Source organism: Lagenorhynchus albirostris, chromosome 12 (assembly GCF_949774975.1).
Source record: "Lagenorhynchus albirostris chromosome 12, mLagAlb1.1, whole genome shotgun sequence".
NCBI lineage: Eukaryota > Metazoa > Chordata > Mammalia > Artiodactyla > Delphinidae > Lagenorhynchus > Lagenorhynchus albirostris.
Window position 1 is genome coordinate 35,623,907 of NC_083106.1, and position 12,538 is coordinate 35,636,444.

A 12,538-nucleotide genomic window follows, 5' to 3' on the forward strand; every position below is an offset into this window, starting at 1 on the left:
CACAGAACAATGATTAGAGCTTCAGATATGAACTGAAGGTTCAAATAAACAGCCTATACTTATTAGGTACCAGGCTATTTTCTAAGAGTTTTGGTATATCAATGCTTTTAGATCTTGTAACAGCTCTGCAAGCAGAAGAATACTATTAATTCCATTTTACAGATGAGAAAACCGAGGCTCAAGATTCAGTCACTCGTGAAGGTCATGGAGCCATAAGTGGCAGAGCCAGGGAAACCCAGGCATCATCCTGCAGGACTGCCTGGTCTGCTACAGTGCCTCCTAAACCTCTAGGCACTTCTGCCAGAACTTGGAAACTACCCAGTGACCATGCTCCAGTGGTTCCTTCAGTGGCTGGGCATGTAAGGGTCTAGTGGATCAGATGCTAAGGACTGTAGAAGTCCAGGGGAACCTGCTGGCATAAACCCCTAGGGATGCTGTGTCTGGGTTAGTTCCCTAGTTACCTTCCCTTCTTTTCCTGAGTCCAAGGGGCTAGCTTCCCTTTGTTCTGTTGGACCCACTGCTTTGCCTTTACCTTGCTATCACTGAGAGTTTCTAAACTGTTTTACTGCTAGCACATATATAGTATACAGAAATAGGCACACTGACAAAATGACAGAAAGAGTCAGATTATCCCTACAGGTGAATCGATTCTCTGAGTTTTCTTAAACCCTTTCTTCATGGGGAGCTTCTTTAAATCAAAAAACTCAGTTTTAGAAGGCAAAAGTAATCAGGACTAAAGTAATATCCATCTACATTTAAGAGACAAAACAAACTACTATTACAGCCTTTGCACACCACTTAAGGTATTCTGGTTACAGGGGCAGTGCCTCTGCATGTCCACGCAAATCTCTCTCCACACAGGATTAAGGAAACACACGAGCTGGGAAGATAACTATTCTAGAATTGGAATGAGGAAGAACGTAACTCTGTTTACCAATTAAACCAAAGAGAAAATACTATTCTCTTATCGATAATCAGACAAATTCTTTCAGAGAAACTTCATTTATTCTTTCATAAATTAAGAACATGCATTCCTCTTCAGAAAAATAAGCCAAAGAAATACCATTATTACGTGATTTTTTGATTTGAATGTTTCACTCTTCCTTATTGACCTTATCGTTTCCATTTCCTCTCCTTTTTCTATTTTTTAAAATTTAGTGCACAAATATTCTACCTTCAAATTCACCTCTACACAATCTCTCACTCCTGCCAATGCCCTCACTTTTTAATTGCATTTAATTCTCCCAATACCCCTTTTTCTGGTAAACAAAGAAAGATCTCTTACGATGGCAAGGCATCTTTGATCTTCATGTGGGAGATGTCATTGTAGAGCGCGATGGAAACAACCTCTTCCATGGGGCAAATGAGGCCGTACTCCTCACACCCATTTTCAATGACCAGGGGATCGGACTTATGAGGGTCAAACATGATATTGTTAGGAGTAACGATCATGACACCTCCGACCACACCCTGAAGAAAAAGACAGTACAGAGTCGCTACAGGCAAGACGCAACCACCCTAGCAGCTTTAATGAACTTATGTTGCCATTCCATTGACCTTCTGAACCATGGTATCCTACAGGGCAATTGCATCCCCTCTACAAGGGCTGGAAAAAACAGGCTGATGAAATACAACGTTGGGTGCGGTGTGCTGAGCAGAGAAACAGGCTTGCCTCGCTGTGGCAATCAGCTGAGCCTGGTTCTAGCATGGCTGCTGCAATAGTACAATTGTGGTAGGATCTTGGGTTTCACATGTATGTCTCAGATTCGCCAACGCCCTGTCTGTAAAATGAGAAGGGCTGTCCCAGGTACCTTCCAAATTGAGAACTGGGTACTCTACAATCCACTCAGCACATATTCACTACCTGTCCAGCAAGTGCCTGGTACTGTGCTAAGGGAGCGGCTGTACTTCTAATATTTTGCTCTAAGATGCTTAGAAAGCCCACATTCAGCAAAATCTGACACAAATAGGAGTCTGAAATTTTTGCAGACAAAAGTGAATATATCCAAACTATGGAAAGCGAAAGCAAAGAACAGTAGCTTGGTGGGTACTTAAAGTCTGAAACTTGGTCAGTTTATATGGTAGACCCTGTTGGCCACAGGGATGTTATCTACCAGGGACAGCAGGATATAAATAACTCCCTTTAGGTAAGTTATTTTTGTTTTTAATTTTTTTTTGCGGTACGCGGGCCTCTCACTGTTGTGGCCTCTCCCGTTGCGGAGCACAGGCTCCGGACGCGCAGGCTCAGCGGCCGTGGCTCACGGGCCCAACAGCTCCGCGGCATGTGGGATCTTCCCGGACCAGGGCACGAACCCGTGTCCCCTGCATCGGCAGACGGACTCTCAACCACTGCGCCACCAGGGAAGCCCTAGGTAAGTTATTTATTTTGATACTCTTAATGAGTTTAGTGATCACCTTGGCAAAAAGTTTTGCCTTTCAGCACTACTTAGTCTTGGTTGCAAAAGTTTCAAGTGCATATCAATAATGTATTTTCCTACCATTTGAACCTGGCATGAAGTCTCTACTATGAGCACAGGAATTTGCTTTATATCAATATTACCCCTTCTTCAGAGGCTCACAAAATGTCAGATTTGTTCTTTATACAAAACACCAACAACCAAAAAACTGAAACCACGATGTAACAGACATTTTTCATACCAGAATTTCTAGCGGCAAACAGGTCGAGAACTTAACCACTTTCCAGGTTAGGTGTTTAGCTCTTCACATGAATCTTCTTTTAATTAGCATACCCCATGAGTTAAATTTTATTATTGTTCCTACTTTATAGATGAGGAAAAATGGAAGCTTAAGAAATTCAAATACTTTGCCCATCGTCTCAGAGCTAGTGGTGGTAGAGTTGGAATTTCAGTTCAGTGAGCCCGACTCCAGCATTTGCTCTTAAACACATTCTGTACTGTCTCTCTAACAATTTATGGGCTAAGAACTGAAATATAAGTAATAAACCCAAGGTCACAAAGAATCGCATTTCAACGTGATGATTGTTATTCCCTCAATAAGTCAAATGTCAGGCATCCAAGAGGGGAAAACTAATGGACAGTTGTGAAATCTTGAAGCTGAAACTTCGGGTAAGATATTTTAAAATAGCCTGCCTTCAGTCTTTTGGAACTAGTTTAGTTTTCCATAGACTCCAAGAAAAGGAAACAAATGGCATAGCCATATACCTTTCCATCGGTGAAGTAGCGACAATTCATTTTTAAGAATTTTACCACGCCTGGCTCGTCCTCTTCAGAAGTGGATGACAAGACTCTCTCAATGGGTTTTAAGGCCTTTCTTGCTAAGTCAGCATCCTTTAGAAAGCAAAATTTTCCAAAATCAAATAGAAGCACTTTTTCAAAAGATTATTCATTTATTTGAATCAAGCCATCTACGTTCCCTGTAAGTAACCTGTTCCTATTTAACGTGAACATAAAAAAAGGCATATGTCTTTCAACCTTCAAAAATATCACCCAAATCAAACTAAGATTTTTAAAAAGCACATATGTATGAACCTATAAAAATGCCTCATCAAGTGTCTTTAGAAAATACCTTAAATGAAAGAATTTATATTGGACTCATGGTTCAAATTCTTTAGAAAAAGGAGTAAAGTAGTACAAATAAATGATTGGTCTCATTGAGAGTTTAACTTCATACTTCTACATAAATAAGACATGCATTTCTGCCTTTGAGACCTTAAATGTGAACAGGTTTCTTCTCTCAACTAATGACAAATTACTTAACCCCACCTCTTTGTCGAGGGAGGAGAGTTTCAGATGAACTCTTGTGAAAAGTAACATGTAGAATTCTGCAATAACTCAAAACCATTGCTGAGAAATATGAACTTCAGTGCATGAATGAAATACATACAGGCAGCTTATCATATTCTGCATCTGATGATGAAGGAGAGACAGTAGCACCAGGACTGGATGATGATAACCTTAAGGTACTGGAAGGAAAGTTGGCATCTGGCACAAAAAGAACCTGAGAATGGGGAAGACAAGCTAGGTGAGTCCCAGGAATTGGGCAAACCACAAGGCAGTGTTTAGAGCAATTACTCTCTGTACAGTATCAGGCTGGGTGTGTGACTAAGACCTAGTTGGCTGTCACAGAACTCATGAGCTACTTGGGGCCTTCCAGACTAATCCATGAAACTATACTCAGCAATATGAATGTGTGCAGATGTGTGCAGTGCAAAGGGTACTGAACACACTGCAGGAGCTCACAGAGGGGAGAGGAAAGTGGGGGAGTATTCTGCAAAGGCCATATGAAACAGGTGGGTCCAAGTGAAGCTTTGGACAATACATAGGATTTGGATAGGGAGGGAAGAGCCTTCCAGGGCAAGGTACTAACAGTACAAGGGAAGAGAGGAGAGAGTCACATGGCGTGCTTCTAAACATAATTCCTGTGTCAGGAAGGAAGGGGACACATCTAGGCTTTCTAAGCAGGCCCTGAGTGCTAACGCAGTAAGGTCCTTATGTGATAAACTGTACAAGATAGTATCAATAATCAATACTTTCTCTTCCATCACTGTTTAGGTTATCTAAAAAATAAAATAAAATAAAAACCCCTGAATTGTACTAAATAGCTTCCTTCTGTAAAGTATTCTGGCTCCCGAAATGTTATTGTGATTCTGTTATTCAACACTTTTTTCACGAGACATGGCTACATTCTGGCATTATATCAAAAACAGTCTTAAAGTGACCTCTAATGTTATAAAACATAATTCAGAGCAAATCATGTAACAGCTGTTTAACACTGTTATTCACTCTTTTCCATCCTTCCAGTCATCTCTCTATTTTAACTTTAGTTATTTTAAATCTCTCTTCAATCCAGAAAAAATGAGGCAACAACAAAAGACACATTAAGATAAAGGTGGGAAAATCACCATCAAGGAGAAATAAGATGAGGACTGATTATACTGAAACTGTGCTCCAAAATTACCAAACATTCATTGAGAAGTGGGCCATAAAACTGGCTCTAAGTTTCCAAATAACCAATGCAAAGAGATAGACATCATGAGTTAACAGAATTCAATGTTCATAAAATAAAAACAAACCAGTTTCTTAGAAGTATAAGTATTCTCCCATGAAGTCTCATTAAAAAAAAAAAGTGTCTCCCATGAAGTCTCATTAAAAAAAAAAGTGTCTCACAGTGAACTCTTTGTCCTTGATGACACATTGACAGTAAATACAATAAACAGTTTGGAGGACTGTTCTTTACAATTTCAAAATGGGTCAATGGAAAATGTCAGAAGTTTGGAGTTCCATAAAAGCAATTTACAGAAGGCTACAGCTCTTATGTATCATATGTATCTAGGCTAGAGGGACGGACAGATGTCATTTCTTCCAAACAATTCTCCATTCATATTTTTTTTTGCACCTAAGCTCTTGACAGGCATTAGGCAACATAGAGTGAGATTCTATTGCCTGACACTCTAAATGTCAAATCAAAGGGATAATTCCTATGCATAAACAGTTCACTGCACTGTAGACAGAAGTAACAGTTGAACACAGGGAAGCTCAGTCAGAATACGTCTTACTTCAACATGGAAGTGAGTCTGGATCACTCTTCTCAATTCCTTATCTTTGCCAGAAAAAACATGAGTGGAGCTAGATGCTGGGACAACTAACAGCACATAACTGTTGAGTTATATGAGGGTTACACAGCACAGTAAAGGCTAGAAGGGACATCCGAGATAATGCAGCCCAACCCCTCATATTTCAGAGATAAGGAAACCAGGGTCAAAAAAGGAAGTGACTTAGCCAAGTCAAACAGTTACTAAAGGGTCAAAGGAAATGAAGCTTTGGGGCACCTATTTCTATATTTTTACCCTTAACTAGGCATATTAAAACAGTTCCTATACCTCCTATTAGCTGCTGGACCTTAATCCTGTTCACTTAGTAAACGAATAAGGAATCACCCTAAATTATTTTACTAAGTCCCAGTGACTACAGTCTTCAGCCTTGAATTAGTAAGCCTAGGTTCACTGCTATGGGTCAGTTACACATTATGCAGCAATACCCCAGATTATAAGAAACCCAATAAAAGTGCCTGAAATCTAATTTTCCCAGAGATAAAAATTTATTAATTTTTAAAAAGTTTTAACTCATATTTCCCCTCAATTACCTGGTATCAGCAATATAGTAATATCTCCTTTTGACAAGGACATAAATACCAAAAGCATGATAGTACAAACTGGCCAATTTATGGTCTGTTGGTTTCATTTGCTGCCCGTGAAAGAAACGCAAAGAATACCACCATTGCCTGAATGAAGTTATACTTAGAAGAAGCAGTATACATCCTGAATAAAAATGTCACTCTAATGTAGAGATGCAGGAACATGGTCTAGTAAGTCAATAATGGAACCGGGATGTGCTCATGGCAACCAAGTAGTTCTACAGATGGGACTGGAAACTTGGCCTCAACAAGGATCTGCCTATGACTGGGCCATTTACATTTATTGGCTAAGTGTAGTTTTCAAGTAGAAACATAAGAATATCTTATGCAGAAGGCATTTAAAAAATTGCTGGATTAACCGAGAATGGCAAAATTATATGACATGTCAATTTCATTTAGTTTAACAAAGTACTAAAAGCCTGGGAAAAAATGTGTGGCTTTTTTTTTTAAATTGAAATATCACTGATTTATAGTATTGCGTTAGTTTCAGGTGTACAGCAAAGTGATTCAGTTATATATATATTTTTCAGATTATATTCCACTATAGATTATTTCGAGATATTGAATATAGTTCCCTGTGCTATATGGTAAATCCTTGCCGCTTATCTATTTTATGTATAGTCGTTTGTATCTGTTAATCCCATACTCCTAATTTGTCTCTCTCTCTTTCCCTTTCTCCTTTGGTAACCATAAGTTTGTTTTCTACATCTGTTAGTCTATTTCTGTTTTGTATATAGACTCATTTGCATTATGTTTTAGATTTCATGTGTAGTGATATGATATAGTATTTGTCTTCCTCTGTCTTATTTCACCAAGTATAATATTCTCTAGGTCCATCCATGTTGCTGCAAATGGCGATATTTCATTCTTCTTTATGGCTGAGTAATATTCCACTGTGTGTATGGGCACTTGGGTTGTTGTTTCCATGTCTTGGCTATTGTAAATAGTGCTGCTATGAACACTGGTGCATGTATCTTTCTGAATTAGAGTTTTTGTTTTTTCTGGATATATACCCAGGGGAAGGACTGCTGGATTATACAGTAGCTCTGTTTTTTAAGGAACCTCCATACTGTTCTTCATAGTGGCTGCACCAATTTACATTCCCACCAAACAGTGTAGGAGGGTTCCCTTTTCTCCACACCCTCTCCAGCATTTATTATTGTAGACTTCTCAATGACAGCCATTCTGACCGGTGTGAGGTGATACCTCATTGCTGTTTTGATCCGCATTTCTCTAATAATTAGCAATGTTGAGCATCTTTTTGTGTGTCTGTAGGCTTTTCTTGATGGTCCTGCTGAATGTCTCCACCTTTGTCTGGATTCACTTCTTTTGTCATGGTATCAAATCAAGACCAAAATGACAAAAATTTTGTCTAATTTAAAACAAAACAATGACCACAATGGACCCCAGGAGTGGACTAAACTGAAACTTGCAATTCTAAATTAAATACTCTAAGAATATCTGTATGAAATTCTACAGGGACAAAAGTTACATTAATTTAACTTCTCTTGATGGAAACATCTATAACACAAATGATAGTTTGCCAACTGTGTTAATCATTTGCAAAGCATTCATCTCTGAACAGTTCATAAGTACCAGGATGCTTTCAGAATTCTTGGATCTAAATGGAAGACTGAACCAATGCACATTATCATTGATGATAATCCTGTGACACTAAGAGTGAGTCATCAAAAATGGCAACAAAAATAAATGCAAAATCTCTAAAGTAAAATTCAACAAGAAGATCATTACCTGGCCTGGAACAATAGTATGTGTGAAAAGCTTATTCAGTTCCACTAGTTTATTGGGAGTGATGTTAAATTTCAGTGCTATGGAGTTTAGGGTGTCCTGGCTTCCAGCCTAGAATAATCAAACAAACAAGATTCAATACACAAAGCAAAAAGCAAACAAAACCTTCCTCTTTATAGTCAACATTAATCTATTTGTGATATGAGTGAATAAAAATGTAACACATACATCCAAATGTATTATGAAAAAAGAGAATACATTCTCAATTCTTAAAAGAAGCCTTAGATAGTATTCATTTCTGGACTCCCTTATCTTCAAATTTCACTGTCCACTAACAGATTTCTAAACTTATTCTGGCACAACTTAGGTGTATGGAGTAGAGGGTGTATGAGGTATAATATAAAGCTAAGAAGAAAAGAAATATTACAGACAATACCACTCCTAGGGGTAATAGGACTACTTTTTCTCTTTGCATTTTTCTGTCTATTTGCCTGTTTCTTTACTGCACTTCAGGCTCCTGGACTGTGGCCTGTTAATGGCCTTTTTCCCCACAGTGCCTGACACATAGAAGGCACTTAAATATTTGATGAATGAAAAAAGTGAAAGGCAGGGAAATCTAAAAGAACTTCGGATTAGCTACAAAAATTGTTCACTGACATTAAAAATGACAATTTCCCATGGTCAGCCAAATTAGCGTTATTCTCTAAATCTATAAAACTTGTGATATGTCTCAGGTGTACATGTTTCTTTCCTTCTCTAATAGAAGGGGAACAGGAATAAAAAGGGCAGTAAGAATATGTGAAACTTCAGTGAAAAAGCTCCACCCAAAAAGAAGTCTGCTGCCTCTGGTAAGGTCAATATCCCAGGACAGACTCCCTGTCCAGGGTCACTGGATGGAACTTGTTAGCGGGAGGTCATTCTGGTGAATGTCACTGAGAAGTTCCCAACTATAGCCCTGGGTCAACACTGGTGGCTGACCCTGTAAGCAGAACTGGCTCCACCAGGGGAGCCTTGAATTATAGGTGGAAATTATAGGTGGAAATTATAGGTGGCTGCAGGAGGTTGTGGACAGGTGCAAAGGTACACATGTAGAATTCAACTTACCACTCACTGCCCTTAAGTGTCAAAAACCCACCAACTAGGGCTTCCCTGGTGGCGCAGTGGTTGAGAGTCCGCCTGCCGATGCAGGGGACACGGGTTCGTGCCCCGGTCCGGGAAGATCCCACATGCCGCGGAGCGGCTGGGCCCGTGAGCCACGGCCGCTGAGCCTGCGCGTCCGGAGCCTGTGCTCCGCAACGGGAGAGGCCACAACAGTGAGAGGCCCGCGTACCGCAAAGAAAAACAAAAAAAAACCCCACCAACTAGATGAACTGTCTCAGGCTAAGCAAGTTCATAGTTACAGACTGCATTAAAATTACCTCAACGTATTTCTAGAACAAGACATAAATACGTATATTTTTAAAAAATCATCGAGAACTTAACCTATGCCCCTACCTTACCCTGAGCAAAATCACCTGTACTAAAGTGAAAAAACTTTTTTAAAATACATTTTTTTCAAATATTATACATTTACATAACATATTCAAATCTGGGGGGTTTCAGGGTTTAGCGTCAGTATAAGACACAGATTGATTATACAGACCAGAGCCAGACTGCTGGACCTGAATTCCAAATCTGCCACTTGCCAGCTGTGTGACTTTGGGTCATTTGTTTAACTTCTCTGTACCTCAGTTTCTTCATCCAAATTGAGATACGTAATTGTAATTTCTAATTCAAGAGCACTTACTTCATGGCAAGTGATCAATAAATTGGCTTCATACTTTTACACGAACACTTGAAGATACTATGTATAGGGGTTTCAGGAAAGGAGAAAAATTTTAACAATCTGCCGTTATTACACAAGGATAAGACATACATATGGAACCAAGTTACAGACCCTGGGAGGGATACTGGTATCAATACATGTTTGAAACTAAACAGAATGCTTGAACATCCACAGCTCTAGAGCAATGTAAGCAATCGGGTAAGGGGTTCCGGTCACGGTTCTCTAAACACGAAGTTATGGATCCCCTTTTATTTCCGACGACAAGTACACAGAGTAACTTGCCAACTAAAACTAATCTCCATAACATAAATCAGTCAGGTGGATAGATCTGAGTTACTAATTTGATCACCTGTTTATATGAATTAATTTGGGGTTGATTTTTTTTACTCTCACTGCAGTATTTTTAGTACGTGCTATGTGAAGCATCTCCTAGCAAAGATACTTCTCATTTCCTTGGAGGGGCTCGTGAATCACACTGTAGGCTACACACGTGGCTTTAGAATTAATATTGTTATTCATGATAAATAATCCAACACTTCCTCAGTATCTTCTAGGAGGTAAGGAACTGTGCTAGGTGTTATGGGGATCAACAATATATTGCAGACAGCGGTAATGTGAGATATATAATCACCCCCAAATCCTTTCTGGAAAGGATCAAGCCTATAAACCACAGAAAGATGCCTAGGGATGTTCGGGTGCCAGGGCTCTTCAGTGTGATGCTACAGAAGCTTGGAGAGGATTCACCATTCCAGAAGAAACGGTAGGGAGGGACAGGCCTTGCTGCTTGCCTTATATAGAGCCTGGCACGGCACACAGATAATGAGTAGAAAAGAAATACACATGAGGAAAACACAGGGGCAATGGCAACAGCACTTAATTTCTTTCTAGAAGTCAGAGATCACTCTTCAGCAATGCTGGTTCAAAGTGAATTAAAACAGATCTATAACTGAGTGCCCACTTTACGCCAGGCCTAGGATAAGTAGACACAGCTCCTGGGCTCCAGGAGCTCATGGCGCAATGAGAGAGATGAGCACGCTAACGTGGAAGTGCAGTAACGGACACATACACTGCATTATTCATGTGCTGATTCAACCATATGGAGGCCTATACCCTGCAAGCACCAGAAACAGAGTGCTGACCAAAGAGGAATCTAGTCTCTCTCTGTGGGTATATGAATTAAGGCACAATCTAGATATAACAATCACACGAGTGAATCAATAGTGTTAAACGGAGATAAACTATGTAAAGATTCCATGAGAGAGAAAAATGAAGGGATCTGGCCTAGACTTGCTGGATGGTCACGGAAAGGAAGATCGAACATGGAGAGTAATGGGAAGAAGATGTTAAGGCTAAGGTTCTGGTTTGTAGAAATGTACGGATGATGGAGCCACTGCTTCTTGAACAAAGACCAAGCACGGAGGTCTAAGTTAATGTCTGAGTAGACAGCTGAATCTTTGGTTTGGGAACTCAGAAAGCATGTCTGGGATGGAGACCTAAAATTGGTCGTCCTTGGCATAGCAAACGGTAATTCAAGTAACAGGTATACCCAGGGAAAAAATAAGGAAGGAAGAGAAATGACTAAGGGGAAGGATGTGTCAGGGAGAAACATTATGTAAATCTAGTGGTATTAACAAACTTTCATTCTACCTGTTTATACTTACAGTGTATTCCATAGTACCCTGGGGCTTCTGAACCACCATCTTCTTTTCTTTTTTATCATGTGTTTTGTTTTGATTGTCATCTGGAGAATAAAATGTTTATAAGTGAACGATTTCATTTTCAGAAATTGAGGATAGGGTAATCTACAGTATATTAAAACCCACTTTCGAATTGACTTTGAAAAAAAAAGATTAAAAGAAAAGTGGACTAAAGGTACAAATAGACCAAACTCATAAAAACATATTGTTCATCCATGTATACTTGAATAAATGATTAATGTTAACTGTGATCAAATAGTACAAATAACAATGAGGTTACGCTTTATAGTTATTCAAGTATTCGTTTAAATGATAATGTATAAAGACGAAGTTAAAGTAAAACTAGTACAGTCATGATATAAATGATGTACAATGATGTATAATGTAAATCAGTACAGCCCTTTCAGAAGGTGATTTGTCAATATGTAACAATAGCTATAAAAATGTTCATTCTTTGACTCAGTAATCTTTCCCTTATTTATCCTAAGGAAAAATTCAAAAGAAGAAAAATGCTATGCACAGCATATGGTACTGCAGTATTATTTATAATAATGAAAACTTGTAAAGACCTATATGTTCAACAACATATTAAGTTGGACCACAGAGTTTGCTATTTTTAAGGGTCAAACTGGTCAACCTGATAGTTTGGCAGCTACATATGATTCAACCTAATTGTTATGATTAAATGTATCAACCCAGACACTGAAAACCAGAGAGACATATAACAATGGATACAAATTAAGTGACAAAAAGTACCAAATTGAATTAACTATGAAAAGATGCTCTAACTTGTATGAGATCAGAAAAATGCAAATTAAGACGCAGCATCATTTTACATCTATTAACGTGGCAAAAATCAGAAAGCTGGATAATTCTAGTGTTGGCAAAGATGTGAACTGCTACTAGTGACGTAAACTGGTACAGCCATCCCAGCAAATTAAGCATACGTAGCCCATATGAGTCAGCAAACTAACCCACAGATATACATCCTCTCCCAGGAGATATCATGAAGTAACATGCTGGAGGGTATACAGAACAACAGTATCTGCGGCAGCGGCGAACAGGAGGGTCAGCAAAATATATCTAATTACTG

At 39.0% G+C, this 12,538-nt stretch overlaps 1 protein-coding gene and 1 long non-coding RNA gene across 4 annotated transcripts in view; one reads left to right on the forward strand and one right to left on the reverse strand.

The window, feature by feature from the left end:
* LOC132530361 (uncharacterized) overlaps positions 1-11,550 on the forward strand; it is a 74,221-nt gene extending 62,671 nt beyond the window's left edge. For both annotated transcript variants that reach the window (XR_009543775.1, XR_009543776.1), the window contains 2 exons: positions 8,687-8,771; positions 11,412-11,550. This is a non-coding gene — a long non-coding RNA (uncharacterized LOC132530361). The remainder of the gene's footprint in view (positions 1-8,686; positions 8,772-11,411) is intronic.
* The window catches only part of NCOA7 (nuclear receptor coactivator 7), a 144,825-nt gene that overhangs the window by 51,141 nt on the left and 81,146 nt on the right, over positions 1-12,538 (reverse strand). Inside the window, exons 4-8 of one of the 2 annotated variants that reach the window (XM_060167530.1) lie at positions 11,410-11,489; positions 7,927-8,034; positions 3,865-3,978; positions 3,183-3,308; positions 1,286-1,470 (exon numbers count right to left, since the gene is read on the reverse strand). In XM_060167530.1, the coding sequence (XP_060023513.1) occupies positions 1,286-1,470; positions 3,183-3,308; positions 3,865-3,978; positions 7,927-8,034; positions 11,410-11,489 (613 nt within the window). Of the gene's footprint in view, positions 1-1,285; positions 1,471-3,182; positions 3,309-3,864; positions 3,979-7,926; positions 8,035-11,409; positions 11,490-12,538 lie in introns of those variants that run through there. The other variant, XM_060167531.1, reaches the window with a different exon arrangement.